Source organism: Vidua macroura, chromosome 12, assembly GCF_024509145.1.
Source record: "Vidua macroura isolate BioBank_ID:100142 chromosome 12, ASM2450914v1, whole genome shotgun sequence".
Taxonomy (NCBI): domain Eukaryota; kingdom Metazoa; phylum Chordata; class Aves; order Passeriformes; family Viduidae; genus Vidua; species Vidua macroura.
In genome coordinates, this window is record NC_071582.1 from 1,444,511 (window position 1) to 1,471,400 (window position 26,890).

A 26,890-nucleotide genomic window follows, 5' to 3' on the forward strand; every position below is an offset into this window, starting at 1 on the left:
TCAAACTTAACTATTGCAATATAAGGCTGCATGAATCTTTTATCTCCATATTGAATTTAAACATTGTATTTTGCTTAGAACACATCTCATCACATTCTGAATTCACTTTATACCAGAGAGTTTGTGAAAATAACTGAAGCCACTGAAGGGGACTTGCCATTTTTCCGCAGTGACTTCTGTGCCGGAGGTACCAGGCAGGCTTGTGCTGTTGCCAGCTCAGGATTGGCAGCTTTACTTCCATGGTTGGCTTTTACCTTATCGGCCCAACTTACACCAGAAGGAGCCAGGCGTGTTGCAGAAATTGTCACTGCAGGGTTCCTAAATGAAAGTCACAGCTCTTTTTAGTGTCTGATCAAGTAACAGTTTTTGTTAGAAAGCTTTATCAGAGTCTCTCAGAGACTATCAGAACAGTGCTGTACAGAACTACCTCTCCTTTGGCAAACTCCCCATGTTGTAGCAATTTACACTGAAAAGTTGTTGTAATTTGCTCACTTGTTTTTAATAAACAAGATTAAATTTAACCTTTGTGGTACTAATTTCTGAAGGCATTAGTGTTTTTGGCAACCAAAGCAACACGTAATAAATTCTACATACTGAGTCTTGAAAAATGCTCCCATCATTTTAAGCCTGGCGTTTGACCATTTAGTACTCGCAATTCCTTTTCATTAAAAAGAATGAACAGAATTTTCCTACTCATCTTCCACGTAAATGATTTTGTTTATCACACCCTTCTTGTTATCTCTTCTCCAAATTATTTTCTTTTTTCATCAATGCTGTTGGACACCTCTGACTGTCCCTGTTTCTACTTTCTGTACTTTTCCTACTTTTTCTGCACTGCTTTGGGGAAGATATGAAGATTATTACAGGTATAAATCATTAATTTCTGCAGAGATACCCCACTACCTTCTCTTCTATCCCCTATTCCTTTCCTAGTAATTCCTAGAATTCTGCCAAAAATTTCTATAGTACCAAGTATGTCTCAGCCTTTATTTTCCCTCCCGCACACAAAATATTGTAGTCCTCTGGGGTTGCCTTGCTTTGAGACACACACTAAGAAAAAAATTTGCAAGTGTGAAGGATAGAAAACTCATCTTGCTGTTCCCTGCTCTAACACTCAGTTGCACATCATGTCCCTGTGATTGTGAACAAAACAGCTCCAGCAGCTATAGCAACAGGTTATTAAAGTCAAATAAGGCTTAGCTGAAAGACTAATTGTGCTGTTATGTTCTAATAAAAAAAAAGAGCATTGATTTCCACCAGATTCAAGTGTTTCATTTGAGTGCTTGTGCTTATTTTCTCCCCACCAGCAGGCATTTCAGCAGACACCTCTCACATGTTGTCAGGTAGGTATCAACAGATTCACCTACACAGGGCCTACACCAAACACACTTTGGTTTTTCCACCAAACACACTTGGTTGTATTTTTGTAGAAATATTCGATATGCACAGCTTCAGAGAGCTCAGTCTCAGAGGTGCTGACCAAACAGTCCAGTATCACATCTCTGCTGAGGACACTGTAAGCACTCGGGAAACTGGGCAGGGCGTTCCCTAGATCCCAACAAACCTGAAGGAACCACAGCACACACCCTGAGAACCATTTCAACTGGACACATCTGTGCTCTTCAGACTGACACAGCACCAGACAGCGCTGCTCTAAATTTATGCACATTTTTGTTGAACTGCTTTCAGACATTTTCATTTCAATAAGTAAAAGATGCTTTACTGTAGTATATTACATGCCCTACATTTGAACTAGTATCAGTTCTGCCACGCATCAGAATCATCATCATCTCACTTTACACTCACTCTGTCTGACCTGAACTTACTTCTGCTCGCTCAGCTGGCCATTCACATTGCACACACTGGCAATTTTAAAACGCCAGTTACAGACATTTTGACCTTTGTTTTGTAGAGAGAAGAGAGTACTAAACAGGTCACATGAATATACACTAATACAGTATTTTATCTTCAGGTCTTTGTAATGACCAGTAATTAAAATGTATTACGAATTCAGGAAAAAGTAAGTCCTTGACAGGATTTTCCCTTACAGATCATGGGCTTTTCTTTTAGGAATGCAAATAATTGCCTATATGATTTAATAACAATAAAACAACACATTGATTACTACAGAAAAATAGTGCATTCGTGAAATTTGCTTCAAATTAATCTTTATTTAAGTTTCAATAAACTTCTTAGTTGGTTTCATACCCAAAATTTAAACTCCTTCGAGCATTTGATGTCACACTAATCCTATCTGTGGAGGGACTTGGGATCACGTGGCGTCCTGGAGACATTTTCTTTACTTCCCAAGCCAGTGAAGTTGGTCTGAAAACCCAGGAAAGAAAAGTTTAAAAATACAATTCACAGTAACTCTTCCTCTATCATCTTAAAGCAAAACTAAAACCAACAAACGCTCAGTGTATTAACAAATCCTGCTGAATTTGATCATTTATCTTAGCAATTGTTTCTACACCAACTACAAACCTATTAGCCAGACCTGTATCAAAAATAATGCTTCTTCTCAAGACTACAATGTTTATTTCAAATTCCAGTATAGAACAAAGCATCAAACCAAGCACTGAAAATGAAAAGATGAGGGAAGGACTGGAAATATCCTCTAAGTGACAGTTACAATGCACATAAAATGTCCTCACACCCATTATGTCCAAAAGGAAAATTGGTTCTATTTGCTGAAGCTCTGCTAGAAAATGAAGTTTACTGTGAACTTTACTCTCTCTGTAGATTAAAAAAATATAAATCTAATTACCTGCTTTGAGCATCAGCTTTTTCTAGCTTCTCCTGTAGCTGTATCCAATCAATCAATGCTTTGAAGTCCCTTACATAGTTATCAAGCATCATCAGGACTTCCTGAAAAGCAACCATCACATCAATCTTTCTATTTAAAAACAATCCTCCACCCCAATAAAGGAACTGAAAAGAAAGAAGGACATTTACTATCTAGCTTTCTCATTAAAAAAGCCCAGGAAAACTCATGAAAACAAGAAAGCCAGATAATTAAGATTTTTATGTGAACAATCATTAAAACATTTATCCTAAGAAAAAAGGTGCACATTCTTCAAGATCTGTGTCAGCATCAATGTGTGAGGACAAAATGGCAACATTTGCAAGAAAATAATTCTTAACACACATAAGGATACCTGTTTCATTATTTATGCCCCTTTTTTGGTCAGAGTTATCTTTTAAAATATGCTGAACATACATCACCAAGAAGGCAAAACTGTATAAAACCTAACAGGTCTGTGGAAGACTAAAAATATCACAATTAATCTGTTTGTGAAGTAAAAGTAGCCAAAACTACACAAAGGCAACAGCATTAGAACCTGGGTGGGATTAAAAAATACACTGTCAGAAACTATGTGGGCATGCTCAGAATATGCAAAATCTTGATGAAGTAGTTCAAATCTGGAACCACATGTTGGTCTCTAACAAATAAAATTAACTGTTACAAAAGGACGTATCAATTAACTTCACACTACAAGAAGAACGTCATAGACAAAATGTCAGTGGCTGAAGAGATTTGTTTCTGATTAAAACATCCTTACCTGTGAGAAATTGACTGTCTACCAATGCCCAGTTGGCACAAACATGTGAGTGTAGTACCCATAGTATGGTCAGATTACACCCAGAAACAATGAAAAATTCATGGTAAGTTGCCTCTACTCAGTTAATGGCACCAGTTTTTCACTGCAAAGCAGAGCAAAACATAATATCGTAGAACTCTCGGTTGTGTTACCTGGGCAAACTACAGCTATCTACTGCCACTGGCAGGGACAGGAGCAATTCTTTGTATTCCACATATAAACTCAAAAATCATTGACTGAACATGACAAAACACACACAGACGTAAGGCACCTCCTCAGCAAAGCTGAGTATCACCAACACAGCACATGAATGCCTCTCTCAGGAAGAGAGTTTGAGCTCGTATCAGTCAGAAAGAGCAGCTTTCACAACTACTCTATCCCAGTCAAGAAAAATGTGTCCCGCAATCCGTTGTGACAATGTGCTGAAAATAATCAAAACCCATGAATGAAGCTTGAATATGAAACTTAAAAGAGCTTCCCATGCAGAATGTAAAGTACAGACATCATTTTATAGTAGAAGGAAAACACTAATGACAAAATGCCGCTGTTTCACAAGTTCTTTACTATGCCAAAGTTGTTCCTGCTGGCACTAAGATAAATTTTCTGCTCAAAGTAAGTAATTATTACTTAGAAATTTTGGGAGCAATTACAAATGAGAAGGTATTGGTTCTTAAGTGTATAACTACAAATTATAACAGTAAAACCTTTGACACCAAAAGCAGTAAAAACGCTCTCCTACAGTCCAGGTAACTGCACATTTTTGTGACATCACATCCCATATATATTTACTTTTAATTGTCCTTTTAACAGAAAAAAACCTCTACCATATGAAAAATGCTTTTTCATATAAAATCATATGGACTAATATTCATTTTCTTTAACTTTGAAATTCAGCTTCAGTTTTGACATGAGTATCATTTTAACTACACTTTATGACACATACAGAGCATATGCTGGCTGTTGTAAGGGAAAGGCACCACAAAGTCAGACACCAGGGAGGGAAATCAAACAGCATCCCACTGCTGATGCAAACGTTGCTCTTTTGCAATATTCCCCAAAAATGCTAACAGAAATCTTTCTTACAAAGCAGTTGGTTTACAGCACCAAAATAATTAAGTAAAATCTGCTACAAGAAATGAACAAGTCAAGTGTTTCAACCAGTTCTTTTTTCTGCTCCACTAATAAAATTTCAGCTTTCTAATCCAATTCACGTCCATTTAGGTTAGCCCATACTAAGTTATGCTGACTGTTACTAACAATGAGAGCATAGAAAGCAAAATTTAATTCTGAATAATTTACTTTTCAAGTCAGCCACTTACATATTCCTCAGGAAAAAAGAAAAAAGAATTAATGTGAATATGAGTTATATTTCTGAAGTTAGCTGGCACAGGAAAAAAACACAATAAATGGTTTAACCTATTTTAAGGAATGTTTAGCTCCACATTATCAGAAATGATCAGAGCAGACCCATGCAGCTGTAACCCGAGCCATGTTTTATGAACAAGGGAATACAAACAAGACAAGCAGCTGGAGCGGCCCCACACTCACTGATGCACATCTCTCTCCCTAAAGCGATGAGGGCCATTTTGTCAAGCAGGATGGAGCAGAACAAAAGTGGCTCTGAGAGCGCCGTTGCAGGCATGCAGATAACTCCATATAGATGTCCAGCTAAAATTACCAATTAGCTCCCCAATCGGCTGCAGCGGCTTCGATTGGTCTGTAAGGGAGCCGGGCCGGCGCGGAGCAGGCCGGGCGGCGCCGTCCCTTTGTCCTGTGACACAGGATCCCGGCGGGGCTCCCGATCCAGCGCGCTCTACCTGCGGCACTGCCACAGCCCGCTGCTGAGCCAGGCAAACCTGCACCGCCCGAGAAGCTGCTGACAAAAAGGAACCTTTATGGGCCACGCTGCGCCTGCACTGGAGTCAGAACAATTTTATATCTCATTATTTCTCAAGGTCACATCCATCCCGTACGGGTTTTAAAGAGACAGCTCGAGCTAAGTAAGAAAGCAATGCTGCTGAAAAACAACCCTTCAAGGAAAATCAGTGACATGAAACTCAAACCAGCCACAATGTAACCCCTGTTACATTTTCCTCTCTGTTCTCATCAATTCTCTGATCACTGCATGGCTCTTTTTGTTTTCCCTTCCTTTCTCCAGCTTTCATTGATTACTCTGGTTGCCATGTATTTATCTCAAAGTCGGACTTCTAGTCTCTTCAACTGAGTGATCCTATTAATTACTTTGTAATCAACGAAGATCTTCAAGAGTAGCTACATCGGAACAAACTTAGGTCCTAGATAGGCCCATTGTAATTCCATTGTAAAGAACGGAAGTTCACTTCAGAAAGCCCCTAACCACTGTGAAATGTCCTTTAATGCATTTATTCTCCCATTCTCAAACACAGAAGAGGCAAACAGGGAAGTATGGAAGACTGTAGGATTTTAAGGTTACTCCAACCCAAAATAGTAGCACATGCATCAGGGAAATTAATTCAGTCACCACATCTGTACTTTAGCTTATTAGCCAAGCTAGAAATATGGGTTCTATTTTACAAACCATGCCTACTTTATGCTGTTTCATTATCTATACTGAATGTTTTAGTTTATGTATTTACCAAAATAAACTCCTTTTTTTTTTTTTATAATGGAGCATGCTTTTAGCATACAACGTTCCTTCCTTCTTTTTTTTAATGCATGTTTTCAAGGTTAACTGTGTGTTTCAGTAATTCAACACAAAAATTGCTTCAAAAAATTCCTTGTAGCCTTTTCATACAGTTGAATTACAGATAATTAAAGCCAGCTCTGGGGTTGGTTCAACCAACATGATTGTCAAAGTGATTCTTACAGCTTTGGGAAAGGATGAAAGGAAGCAGCTCCTTTAGACAAAGGACTCTCCTTATATCAACTTCAGTGTGTAGCAAATAATATTTTAAGCAAGCACATGGTCTCCTAGACCCAAGTGTTAAATGCACCACTCTGGCCTCAGTTGCTCCCCATTGATGCACCTTCGACGTGGCAGCCACAATCCCCTGCCTGACAAGGATGTGCTCCAAAGGACCACAACCATTTCCAAAGGAAATTTTCTCCAGAAGAATTAATGCAGTGGCATTAAATGAGTGCAGGCACTCAATCACACAAAATTTAAATACATGCACACACACCATACACACATATATGTCTGGTGAAAAGGATGGAGAGGTAGGAACAGGGATATCTAGACTGCCAACTAAAAGACATGCTGGCTTTTCTGAATAGATCCCCATTCTGAAAGGCCTCATCCCTTTTAATCTGTAAGACTGAATGTTTGATCATGAACCCATTTTCCCGTCCTTCTCTGTTGACTCATCCATGGAAGATGACAGCAATGAAAAAGCAAATGTCCAAAAAGAGGCAGCAGGATTGCTCACAGAGATTTTCACTGGGCACGGACTGCCATAATACAGCCATAAATTATTTATTTAGGAAGATATTTACTCTTGGTAAGTATCTCCAAATTCAGAACTAGAAGGTGTACTTTGTGAGCCAGTGCTACGTGGCAGCCTTGCACTCCTCTGCCACACTCCAGCTGCAGCACTGGCTGTCCTGAACACCAGCAGTGGCTCAGCTGCATGAGCAGGGGTCTCAGTCTGCATGGAGAAAGTGAAATCGGCGGAATTTGCACACCCAGGCCCAAAAGCAGCCCTCAGAGAATCTCCTCTCTGCTTCTGGGAGGCCTCAATCAACCCAAGCCCTCTCACAGACATCCCCTGACCCAAAGGCCTTAACCAAAATTGATTCAATCAGTTCTTTTGCAGAGGAACATCATGCAGCGTGCCTGAACTTTTAATGAAAGTCTTCACCTGGTGCTGTTTGTGAGAACCAGAGCAACGGAACTCCACTGCTGAATTTTCCATTTCATAAGAGGGAATAAGAATCTCAAGCAAAATTAAACTGTTTTCACTGAACCAGAATGATTTAAGACTGTATCTGTAAGCTTCAGAAACAAGAGAAGGCCAAAACCTTCCAGAAATACACCAGAAACTAATATTAGGTGAAAAGACAATAGACTGTACAAGCTTTAAGTAATGCTAAACAGCAATGTAAAAAGAATATAGAACTAAATTTTTGCATGATAAAATTCAGCTTTTTTGAAAGGAAAAGAACAGCTGAAGCTGTTAATTCATTCTAGAAGGAAAAAACCTGCAAAATTAAATTAAAGGTAGTTTGGTATTCTTTTATACTTGCTGTATGATTAGTTGTTGGCTCCAGTTGCTCAAACTCCACTCTATCAATAAAGGATTTACAAAAGTGTGTAGTGTTTATTTTTATATATACATACACACACACATATAAATACAAACTCAGTTGCTGAGTTGCTGAAAACACCACAGAATAGCAGCTGAAGACATCTGCTGCATTAACCAAAACTGACTACAGAATCTGCCTTCACCCATCTACATATCTTTTGGTCTCAATACCTTTTCTCATACAGCAGATTTAAAGGCATTACCATTTCTGCTCTGGCTACGCTTGCCACCCAAACCTAGAAAATAGTGGTTAAAATACTCATATAAACATCAGACATACAGAAACCTAATACAGAGAATATCCACACAATCTGCATTTCAAATGTTGAAGGTTACAGCCATATTTACTAGGATATATTTAATCTTTTATCACTATTGCACAAGCTGATTTATATACAGTAAGGTGATGCTTAAACTTGAGAACTCTTCATTTACTTCAGAAATAATTCAACCATGTTCATATTACACCTTTCCACACAAAGCATCCAAGCCATATCTATATATCTACATCCATGATTTGAGAGTTCTCAATTCCAAATCAATAGCAGAATACGAGCTTCAGCAGAGCCCAAATCTGAGAAAATACACACAAGAACTGATCCTCTTACAGACATTGCCACTGTTTGGATCCTCACCACAACCCTTCTGTCTGCAGTTTCAACCACAAGGAGCCACCAGAGCCCTCTCCCAGTGGGGAGCATCAAACATCTTCAGTGACAACGCAATCGATGAAACTGCAACAACTCATAAGGACACGGGAGAGCAAAAGGCACAAAATACCAAAAAAACCCCAACTAACTCTTTTATACCAGGTTAAACAGAAGGTTTAAAATGCCAGAAGTTGTCACATTTCATTTTTACAAGGGTCTTCTTAGAAGACAACTACTAACTACAATGTTTAACAGAATAGCACCTGTCCATTTGACCAAGACAGAAGTTTAAAGAGTCAAAATTAACAAAGTTTTTGATAATGTGAATTTATCTTAATTGAAAGGATCTTTCAAAATACCACTTTAAAAAATGAAGGAAAGGTTAGCAGTGGGACCATTTTGGTTTCTTATTTAATATTATTTCCCACCTGTCCAACAGTCAAAATGGGAGAAACTGGACTGTGTCTGTCAAAACCACCATAAAATAATGACAAATAACAGAATTTATAGAAGAGAAACATTATTAGTAAAAATTCTTTTCAAGACTAAGCAGTTTCACACTTCATAACTTAATTAACAGAAATTATAGTAATTTATGAAAAGAATAATCATCATTTAACAGTAACCTGTAAAGGAAGATCCCAGACAAAAGACCACACCACAAACACATATTCCAGTTGCTTAGGTAAGGCACACTTGTGCTGAGAAAAAAGATCTTTTGAAAGGTAAGAGTAACATGAATATGACACAAGTTTCACAACATTTGGCACTGGACTGCCCTGTTTGCTCATTTTTGGGTTTTTTCACCTCCGTTTTGCAAACAAGTAACTTGATCCACATAGATTCATACATCATTGTCAAGAGTCTGCTAAAATGAAGGCTTTTCACTCAGGCTACATCGTACCCCCATCCAAAAGCAGATGAAGTAGCCTGATTAAAATGTTGAACGATATCTAACCTCCAAAATATGTGATAATGATACAAATACGCTTCTGTTCTTTCAGTCACAAAAGTTTAAAATGCTAATTTAATTACAATGCAAGGCTGGCTGACTTTCTTAAACCAAAAAATTCTATAGAGAAGTTTCCTGAGCAGGAAGACAGTTCAGTAAAAAATGTTAAATTGTGTTAGACCAACCAGAGATTTGGAAGCCTCTGAGCTACTGTTCAGTTCTCAAAGCTGCTTTCAATGAAATGTATTTGTACGCTAATCTCAAAAGCAATTTGGCTGTGTCTGATTACAGCAGAGAATGAGATGCATAGGATAAGAAAAAAGTTTACTTAAATTGATATATGAATTTTTTTACAGCAATTAGATAATCATTTCCAGAATGTGTCGAGTTTCCAGCCATGTTTAATATGGAAACAAAGTCATCTCTTTAACATTTCTTTTATAACGTATTCTGACTTCTCTTAATGCTTGCGATAAATCCCATTGCCAAAGCATGAATGATTTGTATTAAATGACAAGGGTATTTATAAAGATTTACTAGAAAATCACAATAAAATGTGAACCAGATGCACAAGCTATTACAAATCCAGGTTATTTAAACTGGGAAGTGTCTTACAGTGACATCCCAACCAGACATTGCTTACACTCGACCACCAATCACTTTCTCAACAAAGGGAGAATGAGAAGTGTGATAACTATCACCGCAGAAAGGGAGCCGTGTGTAATTAAGCCACTTAACAGTAAGCAAATGACTGTGAAAAAGGCTGAACTGCAACAGTGCCACCTACAGTAAAGGACATTACTGGGAAAAAGAAATCTATCAGTGTTTAGTCACAAAAGTAACAAAATCCGAACTCAATAAACAAAATTTGATTTCAGCAAAAAGCTGAGCCCTAATAATATCACATACAACATGACATGTTCTATAAATTTGAAAAATTAGTCCCTGCTCAAGATGAAAGCATTTTCTTAAATATGAATACATATATCCCCAGCTTTCCTATTTAAAACCCTACACAAAATACAAATGAAAAAGTAACATGTTTCTGAAGCTTTAATTCCTCCTTTACGTTTTTTTCTAAAATCTAAAAAAAGCCAGATAAGCAAAGAACAGCTGGAGCATTACCTTGCATTCCACCACACTCTGGTCTGATTCACATGTGACATAGATTTCATCAACTGCCCTCCGGAGGTTGTCGAAGAGAAATGCCCAGTACCGAGCCCGCAGATCCACCTTTCGAGGCTGCCTGGTTTTCGTTGGGCTTTTGTCAAAGTTCTTGTCTCCAGCTCCTGCTGTTAATTTACAGTCCAAGGTAGTGTTCTGAAAACAGGAAGGTACAAGGGGAAAGGAGAACAACAAACAGAAGTATGGTAAGGAGCTGGGTTTCTGTGCAACACACCTTTTATCAACATATTGAAACACCTGTAAACAAGAACTTCACTGAAGACAACTACGTCATTGAACTCACTCAAGTTTTTTAACACACACTGTCTTAAATATAGGGATCACTTATGTTCAACTAGATTCTGCTTCTTTGACAGTTATAATACTTGCATTCTACAACAGTATGAGATACTCTGCCTCTCAGCACACTGGAAAGATACATTTTCTAATTACATACCCTGTATTACTTTTTCTGACAGATGTGTATACCCAGAGGTGAAAATAGCACTTTACTAAAAAACATACCAGCAATATTCCAGCACAGGGAAATTCTATTACCAAGACATTACATATGGCACGATTGTTTTTAAACCCTCATGGTAAAACGTGTTAATGCCAGTGAAATGCTGATGTGGCTCACCCTAAGACACAGACTTAACTGACCCAGTACTGCTTTGCTGCACAGGTGCAGGGGACAGACAACATGCTGAATGGGATGGGTGTGCAGGATACTCCAAAGGGTTCTGAAGCACACCTATTTGGCTAAAAATACCAAATCACAACTAGGTCCCATGACACTGCCCTTATTAAACTTAAATTTCTCTCCCACAGAAGAAAACAAACTGTAAAGGCTGCTACCATAAGCTTGTGCATTCCATAGCCAGTGGACAAGCACCCTCAGTAAACACCAAGTGCCACCCAGCTGTGTGCTACGCCATGCTGGAGCTATTAGCTACCTGTTAAAGTAGTCTGGTTTGGGTTGGCTTTTTTCATTCATGTATTTAATAACGCCTTTAATGTAGTTTTGATGCACTGGTCCACTGAGGCATGTATTTGCAGCACATCAATTCTTACTGGAGTACTCTTGCAGGGATTAATGCAAAATCCCATTCTAAATGCTCTGCTTTGGTGATTGAATAAGAACAGTCGAAACTGACACCACACATGACTGTACAGAGTGTTTATAATTAGAGTATCTAATCACTAACTAGAAACAGTGAAATTTTCAAAACAATTGGCCGTGATTCAGGCCTTTTTGTCCTGTACCACACACCATTAAACAAATTCCACTTTGCACTTAGGGAGGGAGACAGAGTGCTGTCAGAATGGTTATGCTCCCACCTGCTTTTGTGGTGAGATGCTAATTTTTCTGTAAGAAGCAGAAGAATGGGCACCTGATTTACTACAATCACACCAACATCTCTGCTACCCTTACATACATCTCCAAGTGCTCCAACTGTACTCCAGATGAACCCCAGTTAATGTATGCACAAGAGTCATGCTCAGAAAGATGCACGGCATAAACAACCAATGAAAAGCAATTTCAGAAGGGTTTCATATTTTTTCTTCCATTACATAAGTCACCTTTTAACACACTGTTGGGAGAAAAGATGCTCCTAGGCTGAGGCCTTGTGAAAAAACATTTAAAGCAAAGCTTATATTCTAGCTAATTTATAGCTCCTTGAAAGTACTGTTTATAATGAAGCAAGCACAACTACAGAATCATAAATAGCTACATTAAAATAACAGTGCTACCTGTTGCTGTCTGTGTTTATAAAATGTGACCTCAGGAAAGTGATTAGGTTTACAGTCATTCAGATAATACTGCTGATAAAAGGATCAGTTGCTTTGGAAAGGAAAACATGCATAATTACCACTATTTGAAAGATACATTTTCAAATCTATTTTTAAAAGACAATGTCATGGATTATGTTTTGATATTTAGCAATAAATGTTATCCATCCGCTGTATTTAGCATCCATTTATCTTCTCTCTTCTTATGTCAGCCATATTTTAATGAGGAAAACACCTTGTGTAGGCTCTGTAAGCCACAGCAATTCCATTATTATCCTGTAAGCAGACTTTCAGGGTCTCAGTAAAACCTAACCCAACATTTACAGCTACCAGTGTTCCAGCAGAACACCTTTGAAAGGGTAAAACCCTCTAACCTACCTGATTTCTTGTAGACACTAGCACACAAGCAGGTTAGCATTAAATTGGTGGTTTGTTATTAGAAAAAGGATTTTAACCTGCAGCGATAGTTCAAACCTTCAAGGGCAGAAGATACAAAGCTTATGTACCTTAGAAGTTAACAGACATGGAAACACCACTTCCTACATCCCAAGTAACCCAGCATGGATGATGAAAGTGATATTAAACTGAATCTCTTGGTGTTTTTTAATTTGGGGTTTTTTTTCTCCCAATTGTTTCAGTAACTTGCCTTGGATTTGTAGAAAGTATGCAACGTATATTTACACTCCTGGGATGCCAAAATTTATGGAATGTATACCTGCCAGCACCCTACTGAAAGGAAGATGAGGTTGGTAAGATCATATGAAACAGCCCTTGTAAGTTTCTTTTCTTGAGATTAGTGGCCCATTTATATGTAAAGGAAAATTAAAAGTTAAAGCTCAACAAAAGTAAGCCAAAAAAGCCACCAGTAACACAGTATCCAGTGTCTGAAAAGCAGCAGAAATAACGGTCCTGAGTGCCAAACTGAGATGCCGAGACGCACAGCCACCCAGCAGTGCTCAAACCTTACCTGAAGGCAGCAGGAATGCACTGTGTCGACAAGAGCTGCAGTACAGCAATCCCACACTGAGCAGCAACCAAGCATTCTCCTGGAAACTCCGTGTTCACGTAACCCCCAGGTCAGACAGAACCCAAAGGGCACACTGCTCTCCACCTCACTCTTCGGGGGGCACACGCTGACAGGGAGCCCCAGCTACACCACTGACACCCCAGCTGCCACACCAAGGGAACCAGCTCACACCGTGTTTGTAATGGAGCAGTGTGTGAGCAGAGAACACAGCTGCCAAACTAAACTGGGAAAGTAACATGCCTGTGTTTTAAACATGCAAATACAGCTCTGTGGGAGCAGAACATTTTTTCTTGTTTCAAAAAATAACATCTTCCATATGCTTTATTACCAAATTCTGACAGGCTGCCTCAAAACATTAAATGGCTAAAGCTGTACTAATGGCTAAACCCATAAATCAAAGAAAAACAGCGGTTAAAAATATTAAACATGAGGAAAGATTGAGGTATTACTTTATTAATGTAATAAAGGTTGTCATTCACAGAGAAAAAAAAAAAAAACTGAATAAAAATACGAGTGGTGTCTTCTTTACAGTTCTTATTCAAACTTGCTGTCCAGTCCTAACTCTTAGAAATTTTACTCACCTGGACTTTTTTCCAAATTAAAATATACTGACTTGAGACACTAACACATAAGGTCAAGAAATTTCCTTTAATTAGAAATTGGGAAGAAAGGCAGCCCTTGTATAAGCAGCATACTTATAGCAAGACTATCCTATATCATTTTATTGAACAGCACTTTCCTTAAAATAACTTTAATGCCAATAAGTCATGTGTGCAGAGGCTGGGAAGTGCCAAAAGGAAAGGCTGAGGAAGATAACCTAAATTCTGGCAATTTTAACTTCTGAATACTTGACTTTGAAACTCATATGCTTTAAAAATACAATGTATGCACAGTTTTAGAAAAGTATTAATCAGCCACCAATATACGAGTGATCTCACAGAAAAACAGTGTTATGTCATAGATTTTATGTCACAATAAGAAATGAGCAGATACCTGTTTTGCAGTCTTGAGTGTTCCTTGAGTCACCCTTTTTGTTTTTCCACCAGATTGCCATTTCGATTTTCCTGTGGGAGAAGCAACTGTTTTAATCAACAATAATGATTTTAATTAAATAGAGCACTCTAAAATGCACATATCTCATCTTGCAATGTACTGAGAGGGGCACAATTTCTGAGTTAAGATGTTTGGCAAATTTTATATTCAAAGTATATATTCCACTGTCTAGAATGTGGACAATGCCAGAAAACACTGGAGAATGAAAAAAATACAAGAAAGGTAAGACACACAGACCTCATTAAACAAAGGTAAGCTTTGAGTTCTCAGTGCCTCTAAAAATCATATCATTACAATCTACATGTCAGATATGATACTAGTTTTCTATAAAAATTTTAAGAAGTCTGCTTTTGATTGATTGCTCACTCAGCCATTACAGAATTAAAACAAGAAATATATTTGTTAGGAAAATCAAATGTAATGATTTAGTTCTTCTGGAGCTGTTCTGCCAAGAAAGATGGGAAAAAACAGAACTTAGGTCAGGATTTACTTCATCAATATTTAGGTAGCCAAAGGAAGAAAGAAAAACATTCACAGAACACAAGTCATTCTCCTTTAGACCTGAAATCCCTTCTCAAACATACCTGTCTTCCTCCACTGTTTATACAAAGTGACTTTAGTAACCATGCTTCCAAAATCAGTTTAAATCCCCCCAGTCAGAGGGGGTGATTTCAGGTCTCAGTGCTGCAGTGTGGCAATGAACTGATTTAGAGTTATCTTTGCATAGAAAAATCTGTGTTGGCCTAGACCAACCTGATCTGAGTGCACTTAATCTTTGAGATTTGCTATGGGGTAATGTAAAAAGAATTATTCCTCCAAGTATCTAAACTTGCACAACACAAAAATCATAGGCTCCAATTACCAAAAATGTAAGCAAGCTAAGACAAAACAGTAACTATAGCCAGAGTTTTCTCTAGCACAGATTACATCCAAAGAGAAGTTTCAAGATTATTTAGCTGGATGAAGCCAAGCAAAGCAATGCATTAGTTGAATACGGTCCTCCCTAGATCATGGAGATCATTCTTCAATTTCAGAATTGTCCAGTTGAGTTTTTAACAGTTGAGGCCAAATTCCCAAATGCAGCCCAGCTGTTTTACATTGCTCTGGTTAAGTAAAGTAGCTGAAAACCTGTCTTAATCAAGCAGTTGTACAGCTGGTTTGCACAGCTGGTTTGGATCATTGACTATTCCAGGCAACAAGGCTTTTAATTTAAAACAAATTAAAAATGATTTGCTTGATAATTCATTTTTTAAATGCTACATTAGCCAAAAAACAGGTATAAACTAATATATTGAACTCAATTTAGTAGCATTCAGGAAAAAAAAAAAAATCATTCAGCTACTACATGTATAAAACCTTCCTAGTCATAAAAAAGCTTGAATGGGGGAATAGTTCCATAGCAGACTTCTGATATCAGAAGTATTTCAATCACCCAAGTCTCTCTTCTAATGTGATTTACATTCTGCTAAGACAAGGTTTTGAAGGCAATGGCATACAGGACTTGCACAGTGAAAAGGTTTGCCACAAATATGGGTTCACTAAAATGAAAAAGGGGCAGAGGAACATATCAAGTTGCAGACTCTTTAGATTCTATAAAATCCAGAACAACAATCCATCATCTAAGATCTGTGAAATGTCTGAACAAGTCCCTTCTAAAGACAAAAGCAAGTTTCCAGGCACTTGCTATATGGGGCAGACATTTAGATGCAAAATAGCAGGTTTTGCCAACTTTATATAGTGTGGGGCAAGGACTAACTTTTTCTTAAGGTGTGTAGGTCAGAAATCTTTGCATTTCAGCAGCAGCCACATTTTCAAGATTTCTTGTTCATTTTCTTACAATAATGGCTCTGGTAATGACAAGATTATTTCTGCTTTTGTCCCTCTATACTCCCAAGCAGTGGCAGCACTGCTCAATGGCTGTTTGTATGTTCAGGGCCACTGGTGTGTAACTGGTGTGTAGGTACACCATGCTGGCATTGCTGAGAGATGCACAGACTAAAGTGACACCTGAAGAGCACCCCCTGCTAGCAATTTACTGAATTGTAAGGAGAGAACAATTGTGACCCCAGAAGATCATCTCCTTCAGCTATTAAGTTGCCCATGTGGAAGATATAAAGTATCAAAGTTTTGCAGCATTGGAGGAGCTACAGCCATATTTTACACTAGAATTCTGTTTCCACCCTGTCTGGTGTTTAAATATGAAGCACACAGGGCCTATGATTTGTTAAGTCTTCCTGTCCAAAAAGCAGAGGTGCCAATACCTGCCATAAACCCCCACTCATAACCTATTTTCAAAAGTTATCTTTTACCTAAGAACCTCAACAACCATCCCACTCACCTCTCAGATAGTTTTACTGGTATGGGAAATGTGGGAATTGCCTTCACATTTAGTAGTTAATGGCAGCCTTCATTTCTGTCCTGGCTATGGCAGAGATCAACTGCACATGTTGTTTCAATGTCTTAGACACTGTTCATCATTACACCCTCAGCAGAAATTATAATTTTCAACTGAGGAAGCATACTGAAGTTTCTACTGATATTATGAACCACATCTTCTTAAAAGTTTGTAGAGCAGCTAGTTTGTAGAGTAGATGCTATTTTTCTAACTGTACTATGCTAAGGATCTGGAGAAATGACTGCCTTCAAGCACAGATATAACCAAAATTCTCCATGTTTTCTCACCTCTAAATTGAATTACAGCAATGTATTTTGCACAAAATTAATTTTATAAATTACTGTCAGTGTCTCATCCAGAATATAATGGCCCTGTATTCACCTACCTGCACTAGACTGGATTCCCAGTCGTTCTAGTGAAATTCAAGGTTTGAAACTGAGGAGCCTTAAGGAGTCCCCTTCCCTCCACACGACATTCTGCCAGTTCCCAGCAGAGCTGTGCTCAAGGGCTCGCACACAATGTGTGCAGTCAGGACTCTCTCAGTGCCTCACACGGCCAAAGAGAGCCACAGCTCATGACTTTGATCACATCCCACAAAACTTATTTTCTGCAAAACTTATTTTCTCTTGCTAAAACAGTGGAATATGCTGCAAGCTCCCCAAAGTGTGCCAGGTACCTTTCAACCACTAAAATACGTTTCCTTACCCTGAAATGCTTAATCCGCAAATGAATTCTGTATGGCAAGAGCCCAGGTAATTTTAAACAAATAGGAAATAAGAAGAGAACAGTCACAAATACAAGATATTCCAATTGTTCTACACATCTCAAAGTTCCAAAGGTATCTTACCATCTATTAACATTTACATGTCAAGCCTCTGCAATTTTTTAACTATTGCTAATATCATACCTTAAGATTTTGTAATAAAATTGATGTGCACTTGCTCATCTGCATTCAGTGCCTCAAACTTAACTCTAGGCATGTGAAATAATTACAAAGGAAAGAAATTCTGAAACCCTCCACTGGAATATTCACAGCTTTCCAAGGTGGGCAAAAGCAATGTGACTGCCATTGGTGACTGGTGGCCACAGGTTTGGAATGCAAATTCCATTCTGGAGACAGAATACCAGAAGAGCAAACTTTTCTCTTTCAAGACTCCTCCTGAGACCCCAAGCCAACCATAGTGTTGATTAGTTTATCCAACAGAATCTGCTGTGCACTACTGAATCCTGTGAAGGAGTATTTGAATTTCAATGGTTGAAAAGTGTTACAGTCACTCTCTCTCCTAGACCATCCGTGCCTGGGATTTTGTCATGGCATTGATATGTATTCATAATTAAAATTTCAGGTCTGACATAACTGGGGTGCACACTGCTCCAAAACACACACAGAGGTATCACCTGCCATTCCAGAAATCTCTTTCCTTTTTAAGGAAATACTGCTTACTGGCAGGAACTGTATATTTACAGAATGGAACCAGAAGGTTTTGATTTCTCTTTTATCTATGTATGCTATATAAAATACACAAGTCTTTCAGAGCAAGAAGAAAAAATGGTAAGAAGAACACAAGCACACAATTTTTAAAGGAAATTGGAAAAGGATACAAATGGAAAAGGTGAATTCAGCATTTAATTAATCAGTCCTCTATAAAACCGTCTACAACCCTAGTAATAAAAAGTGCTCATACCGTCACCGTGTCTGGGAAAAAAAAAAATCTCATTATGAATAACAGTATATAATTTAAAATGTTAAATTGCACACTGGTGCTGCCAAATCAATACCTCTGAACATTACGAGCAGAAGAAACTGCCCAAACACAAAATTCTGCTTTGTACAGAAGAGTGGCAGGATTGGCTCAGGCACCCTGAACCTTTGGCCTGATTTACACAACCCTTGAACAAGTTAGAACTGTCCTAATCCATAATATTGCTGTGCCATCCCTCAGGGACACAGCACATATGGAAGGATCAGTATAAAATGAACCAGAGCTCAGTGACACTGACATAAACACCCCTCATGCCAGGCAAGGGTCAAGAGATAAAGGATCTGGCTCTGCCAGGCTTTCACTAGGCAAAAGTTCCTTTTCACAGGGAAATTTTCCATCAGGCAATAAACATCAGATCCTTTGCATTGTGCAAAAAGGTCAGCTTATAATTTAATTTTAAGAAATATCAAAAAGAAAGCATCACTGACAAAGTTTAAAAACTACAATGGGGCTAATATGAGCTTTCCAAAGGTAATATGCTTTCCAAAAGCAGAAAATAAATACAGCTACCTGGATGTTAATTACTGTACATAACTACTATTTAATGAAAAAAAAACCCCCAAAAAAAAAAAAAAAAAAACCAAAACACTTTTACATTCATTTATCATGGTTTAGCAGAAATTGTTAGAGCAAACATTCATCTACAACTCAGAGTCATTTTTAAGGAAAAAGGGTTAAAGTTTCAAAAATAATATTACAAGCAAGGTAGTATTCAAAAATAACAGACTCTTTACACAGAAAGTGAATCAACCCACAAGTTGCTCAAAAATCCTACTGGAAATACACTGCATGTTCCCTTAGCACACACACATTCCTGTCACTACCTTCCCCAGAAGTGTAATTTGGAATCTGGAAATACTTTGGGCCCCAATTCTACTCGGCTTAAAGACAGTTTAAACTTTGCATCAGACATAGGGTGAATTATCTTGCACCTTAAGACATAACATTTGTTAGAAATATCTTTTCCACTGGCAGAATCACAGAACAGCTGAAGTTGGAAGGAACCTCTAGAGATGGTTTAGCTCAACCTCCAGGCTCCCCGGAGCTGTGTCCAGGGAGGTTTTGAGCATCTCCAAGGAAGATGATGCCCACATCACCAGTTTTTCAAGCCAACTGGTTCCCATGTTCAACCACCTTCACAGCATTAAAAAAAATTACTTTTAGACACTCAAAAGCTGCAGCACCTGGACAGGGACATGCAGCTACAAAAATATTTGAGGTGACGTTCTCAAAAACAACATTCAGACATCTGGAACAGCTTGAGTAGGATAAAAATAAAAGTCAGTTCCTGGCTCCTTAAGTCATCATACCACAAGAGAGTATTTGAACAGTAATAGAACTGTTCTGAGGACTTGCATTACGGAAAGCTGTCCCCACATATCCCCTTCTTTAGAGAGACTTCATTGGCATTTACCAAAGCTGAAGTGATCCCAAAAGAAACTTCCAAATTTCTTTGTTTTAGAATACAGAGAGCAATTTGTTAGATTGTTCTAAGTCATCCCTACAATTCTGAATTCCCCAGTTACAAGAGAACACATTAGGACAACATCATTGTGTTACACAACTATCTTGATAATACCAGCAGAATAAAACAGTCTTAGATGTTACTTGCAGACAAATTAAAAGTTTTTAATCTTCCATTGGAAGGTTCTACAAAGCGATCTGCCTACTGCAAGGCACATTTTGTAAAAAAACTTCTAAATTACACTCTTTATACATATATATTTATATATACAATTATTTACATATATATATATATATAAAAACAGAACATTTTTAAATAGAGAAATTTTACGTAAGGAAAATATTCCCAGATGTGCAACTCCAGCTGACAGAGGAACAGAAATACAAAGCCCTGAAGACTGTTAAACACATACCATCATCTTCCTTATTTTCCAGTGGGACACTCCAGGCAATCAGGTTCCTTGCTGTCCGTCCCTCTTCTGCCACTATTTTCCTCACTTTGTCATGGCTGTTAGAGCGTTGGAAAGAAGCCTGAAAACAAGAAATACATGGATGGGCACATAAGAAAGAGAAATCTTTAGTTTGACATGTTGATTTCATCCAGTATGTGGTTACACCGTCCAACGTGGCATGCACAGCTGCTGAATTTTCCTCAAATATCTGGAACAGGTGTATGCATCTATTTTCATCCCCATTCTTCTGCACAGAAGCAGATTTATTCATCAGCATGTCATGGGAGTTCCTACCCAGCCCTCAGTAAGGGTATATTTAGACCACATCACTTGCATTTAATTGCTTGACTATGTTGCTTGGGCATCACAGCAGACTTCACAAATGTTTTAATTACCCTGTGTCAATTAGAACTAATTATACAAGCTAAAGGCAGCACGAGGCCAAAATACTTGTGGTGACTGATTGGTGAAAGCCTGGAGAAAGGCACGAGCTGTATGGGAACCATTGGAAACATGTATAAAATCCCAGCTCTCCCACTGAGAAGACAAGAACCTAGGAAGTATTTCCTGGCAAGTGTGATGGGCTGTTACTACAAAGCTGCAACCACTCAAAGACAGAATAAGACACACTGGGGATGCACTTTATTTACCTAATAAACACAGTTCTTTGCACTTGTGAGAGGCACCATCACAAGACATTTGAAACCAAACACATTAAGAAGTATTTTTATCAACTGACAGATGTCAATCAGATAAAATCTTGCCTCTTCTACAGTGTAGGAAAGTTAATCCCCAGAAAATAATTTGCAACAAAGCCAAACTATGTATGGTGATGATAAACTTATGTACTGTGATAGCACAAAACTGCTGACCACGTTAGCTTTAAACACTGGCAAGCTTGACCATAAAGAAGTCAAACCTAAGAATTATTTTAGGCACAAACAGACTGATTTTCTATAGGACTAATCAGGAGGTACATTTTTCCTTTTTTCATTTTTACCATCATATGGCTGAAGCCTGCAACCACTTCTACATCTTTAGAAAGAAAATATAGTAAAATTGCACTAAAATCAAATATAGAAGATGAGTGGCTAGAATTTTTTAAGGCAGCAGGAAACACAACACAAATGAGAAACTTCTTTTACTTTAATGCTAATGTAAGGGGTTTTAACTTGGGTTTCTCTCATCCAGATGTCTTCAGTTGCCTGTTTGGAAGTCACAGTGTGCCATCTAGTGCTTCATAGACCTGCCCAGAGACACAACCAGGCAACACAACAGAGGAAAAAACAGCACTGCTGTATCTGTGAAGTTATGGAAAACAGAGCAAATTACATACCTTGGCCCAAAGCAACTCAAATAAAGCACATAACCCCCCAGAACCTGTACAGAACTGGTTCCAGTCTATCCTTATTCTATACAAATAATTGCCTATTCTTGCTAGGAATTTTCAGTAAGTGACCATTTCTGCTGTAGCAAATTTGGTTTTTAATCCCTTGTTGCTTAATGATGTGAGTGTAAAACTTTGCATTAGTGCACAACAAACTAACTTTCCAAATGATTCATTTTTATACAGGGCAGTAAAACCTGAAAGGAAACAGTAAGTATCTCATAATGACATTTCAAGGGATTTTGTATAATGAAACTAGAGCCTAACTTAAAATTCTCATCTCCCTAACTTGGACATCAGTCAAAAGAAACCAACACACCCTTGAGGGAGGCCCAAACAGGAGTCAGCAATGAGGAACTGCACAGCCACCCAGAAGTGAGAATCATTGTGCCAAAGGCCAGAGTGGCTATGAACAGCCTTTTCATTTGACAAGAGCTCATTGCAGTCCCCTCCCTCATACACTGGCCCCTGGTTTTTGACTGCTCCCTCACCCTGAACCCCTGCTATTTGCTACCCAGCTATCCAAAGAAGTTACCTTCTGCCACGTGCTCTGCGTACAATCAGCCCTTAGGCCAAAGGAGAGACCAGAAACTACTCAGCCTTAAATAGCAAATGCTTATTATTTACTCTGTACTGCTTCTTTTCATGGCTATAAATACTAAAAGAACTTTTATAAGGTTTTTTTTTAAATTATGTTGATAGATATAAACACACTGATGCAAACAAAGTGACCAGTTTCATCCCCTGCATTCCCAAAGAAAAGTCATTCAGCTCTAAGCTCAGCTACTTCTAAAAACATGACACTATTAATTGTAACCAAACATTAAGGTCTCACACTACAGCACAGGTTGGATGAAAGCAGCTTAAAATGAAGTCAACTGAAAAAGAATGAATGCAAAAACCCCCATATACTAACACAACTAGAAATTATGTGAAACAGAAGAAATGCTCGGATTTATTCTACTGTAAAATTCCTTTTGAAGGTTCCTCTCTACAGTGTTAATGAATAATATTTATTAAGCTCCTAGAATCAATATTTTCATAGAAGGTACAAATGAACTGATGTATTAATTAATCCCAACACGAAAAATTAATTTTTCTTGCTGTTGAAAAAATACTCTACCATATAGTGTAATAGCTACTGAGTGTCTTACCATCATGTTATAGCCTTCCTCTGCATCAACAGGCTCACTTATTGCATTTTTGGACGACCCCATTGAGTTTTCATACCTGTGTCAAAAAATGCAATTAATTATTTTACCTCAAACCACTTCTAAAACTACTTTTAGCTCGCTGGCAGCATTTAGGTCACGGACATCAGATGAACACTGTAAGGTTGTCAGAAGATAATTTTATTTGTAAAGTGTTTGCATTGCTCCTTACTAAAAACAGCCAAAAGTCCAAGAAGAAAACAAAACGAGACTGACACTACAGAAAAAAGTAATTTTATATGTGGTTAGACAGTAAACAGTACAAAGACCACCAAAGCTTTCAAACAAAGCATTGCATGGACTGCTCGAGAGCAGTGATGCAAGTAGAATAATCTTTCCTGTGACAGAGAACTGGGCAAGTTACTTATCAGTTCAGAAAGGAAAATGAATCAGAGATGCACTAACAATCAGCATCAGCTAATTAATGACGAAGTAAAAGAAAGCTGAAACTTCTGTTCTCATTTAACTGTAAGATGGGAAGGCTCCTGTACAAGTCAGCTCTGACAAAGTGAATGCTTTATGCAAGCTGTAACACAGAACCACTGCCACAAATGAAGTAAGCACACAGGGGTAAGTATTTATAGGTTTATCAAGAAATTCCAGAACAGTGTTAACAATTCTGAAATAAAGTTAAATCCTTGGCTTCAAGGTTGATAAATTCTAAGCAGCTGCTGATTCGAGTGTAAACTGTCTAATCTTACTTGTCTGAAGAATCAGACACTAAATGGAAATTAAAGACACTTCTAAATTACTCAAAATTAGGTAAAAAACCAATATTAACCTTTAATCAGATCCGAAGTCAGATTTTGTTGGCCTTTACCATGAATGACACTACTTTAAGCAGGCTGTTCACCTGTTCTCACATTACATAAATAGCTGAGTTTTCTAAAAGGATAAAAGCCCAGCCCGTGTCAACAAGCCCACAGATGTCTGTATGCCTTAAGACAACCTACTGAACCCATACAAACCAAAACGTTCTGCAGTTGGATTAAGGAAGTTGAGTTTTTGAAAACAAAAATTGGTACTTCTGCATCACTTTAGCCATCAGAACAGACCCACCACTGTCTTCCAACACTGAAGCATCTTAGAAAACATCTCTTGTACACCAAGCTGACTTGATTGTAATCGAGGGACAATAAAAGCTCATTAAACTGACATATATATTTGAGGAGAAAACACGAGGATCCACGTACTTTCCCAGTAATGCAGTTCATTTGGAAATAACGCAGAAATAAGAATCTGTATTTAGAGAACTGCACAGAGAAGACAGACCCTGAGTACACTGCGAGACCTTCTGCGCTGTCAGCTGTGATTTTGTCTCTGACAGCAAAGGAAGACCACGGGTTTATGCTAGGAACGGCATTAGTAGTTTCTAAGATGCAAACAGTCATACACCGTGCGGCATTTGACAGGGGTTCACAGCGAATTCCCTCAGCGCGGCTGCCTCTCCCCCCGCACACAACTCCCACTCTGGACAGGTGGGCCTGTACAGCCCAAAGGACCGGCGGGCTCACAAGCACCGGGATCCCCCTCAGGCTCAGTCCCAGTCTCCCCACAGGCAGTGCGGGAACGCCGGGACGGGCTAGCTCACACGGACAGCCCGTTTCCCCCTCAAGGCACGGCCTGACCCACACCCACCGCTCCCGGTCGCCTGTAGCAACCAGGCTCTCCCTGCCCCGTCTCGCCGGCCCGTGTGGCGGAGCCGCCCGCCGGGGCAGCGCCCGGGGCTGTGGGGCTGAGGAGGGGTGGGGGGGGTGGGGGTGAGGCCGGCCCGCCGCCATCTTGCCCGCGCCTCCCGCGCGCTGCCCGCTCGCGCCGGGCCCGCGCGCCGGCCACTCACGCTCTCCGCCGCGCCGCGCCGTCCCGCCCGCGCGCGTCCCGCCGCGCTGACGTCATCGCACCCCGCCGCCACCGCCCGCCCGCCCGCCCGCCCGCAGCCGCGCCGGCCCCGCCCGCCCGGCCCGCGCATGCGCGGCTGCCGCCGGTGAGGCGGCGCCCTCACCTTGCCCTCACACCTTCCGCCCGCCCCGCCGGTGCATGCCCGGCCCGCGCCGGTGCAAGCGGTGCCCTCACACCTTCCACCCGCCCCGCCGGTGCATGCCCGGCCCGCGCCGGTGCAAGCGGTGCCCTCACCTGGCCCTCACACCTTCCGCCCGCCCCGCCGGTGCATGCCCGGCCCGCGCCGCAGCAAGCGGCGCCCTCACCTTGCCCTCACACCTTCCACCCGCCCCGCCGGTGCATGCCCGGCCCGCGCCGGTGCAAGCGGTGCCCTCACACCTTCCACCCGCCCCGCCGGTGCATGCCCGGCCCGCGCCGGTGCAAGCGGCGCCCTCACCTTGCCCTCACCTGGCCCCACGCTGAGGGGGCCGCTGAGGCGGTTCCCGCGGCCCCTCGGGCAGACCAAGCTCGGGGCTGCGCTCATTCCCTGAGGAAACGCTGGGCTGCGGTCACAGAATCGATCCGGTTGGGAAAGGCCTCTGAGACCATCGAGTCCCACCTATGACCGAACAGCACCTTGTCACCTAGACTATGGCATCAAGTGGCATGTCTAGTCTTTCCTTAAACACCTCCAGGGACAGTGACTCCATCACCTCCCTGGGCAGCCTTTTCCAATGTCTAATGACTGTTTCTGTGAAGAAATTCCTCCAGATGTCCAACCTAAATTCCACTGCACCAGTGGAATTTGAGGCCATTCCCTCTCATCCTGTCACCATTGCCTTATCTCCTGTTGGTAAGTTGTGGAGAGCAAGAGTCCCCCCCGAGCCTCCTTTCCTCCAGGCTGAGCCACTGCAGCTCTCTTGGCTGCTCCTGGTGCTCCAGACCCTTCCCCAGCTCTGTTCCTTCCTCTGGACATGCTCGAGCCCCTCCATGTCTTCCTTGTGAGGAGCCCAAAACTGACCACAGGATCTGAGGTGTGGCCTCAGCAGTGCCCAGCACGGGGGGATGCTCACTGCCCTGCCACAGCATTGCTGCTACAGCCCAGGTGCCATCAGCCTTCTTGCCCACCTGGGCTCATTTTCAGCTGCCATCAGCCTGACACGGCTTCCTGTGCCAGTGTGATCACTGAGGTCATGGCAGTCAGCCCCTCAGCATCCAGCCCTTCCCCACTGCTGGGAGCTGGGGAAAAGAGAACGATAAACAACTGTGTGCAATACATGGGGTATAGGTATAACACAGGCACCTAATCCTGGGGTGTAACACTGAGGTGTGATTTGGGCTACTGGGTCCAGCTTGCCCACCTGGGGACAGGTGGGGCTTGTGAAGAGGCCAGCCTTCCTCAAGGGGTCTGAGACCAGGGAAATGTGATTTGTGAGGAAACACAGGACAAATTGAATCTATTAAGAGAAAAGGGGATGTGGTAGGAGTGTTCAAGCATGTAAAAACATAATGTGAAGAGAATAATCCGTTTCCCTCAGTGTGACAGGAATAGCAAGAAGAAAGAGGCCCAAATGATAACCTGAACAGCTCAAGCTGTCATCTCTAAAACATTAAAATTCCTGCAAGGATGGCAATAGATGGCTTGGGAGATCATACACGCTTCAGTTGGATCTGCAGCAGCAACAACATCTCTCAGAAATGATACATCACTCACCTGTGGTTCAGAGCAGAGAGCTGAGCCATGAAGGTCCCATCCAAATCCCTCACAGTGCCATCCTTTGATAATGCACTTATTATTTATCAGCTGCCTCC

At 40.3% G+C, this 26,890-nt stretch overlaps 1 protein-coding gene across 8 annotated transcripts in view; it reads right to left on the reverse strand.

Annotated features, from left to right (window-relative positions):
- SCAPER (S-phase cyclin A associated protein in the ER) overlaps positions 1 to 25,096 on the reverse strand; it is a 137,511-nt gene extending 112,415 nt beyond the window's left edge. For 4 of the 8 annotated variants that reach the window (XM_053988573.1, XM_053988578.1, XM_053988579.1 and 1 more), the window contains exons 1-8: positions 25,041 to 25,096; positions 23,144 to 23,219; positions 20,564 to 20,681; positions 14,469 to 14,539; positions 10,616 to 10,810; positions 2,768 to 2,868; positions 2,209 to 2,325; positions 158 to 318 (exon numbers count right to left, since the gene is read on the reverse strand). In XM_053988573.1, the coding sequence (XP_053844548.1) occupies positions 158 to 318; positions 2,209 to 2,325; positions 2,768 to 2,868; positions 10,616 to 10,810; positions 14,469 to 14,539; positions 20,564 to 20,681; positions 23,144 to 23,219; positions 25,041 to 25,096 (895 nt within the window). The other 4 variants (XM_053988574.1, XM_053988576.1, XM_053988577.1 and 1 more) reach the window with 4 other exon arrangements.
- Positions 25,097 to 26,890: the final 1,794 nt, after the last annotated feature.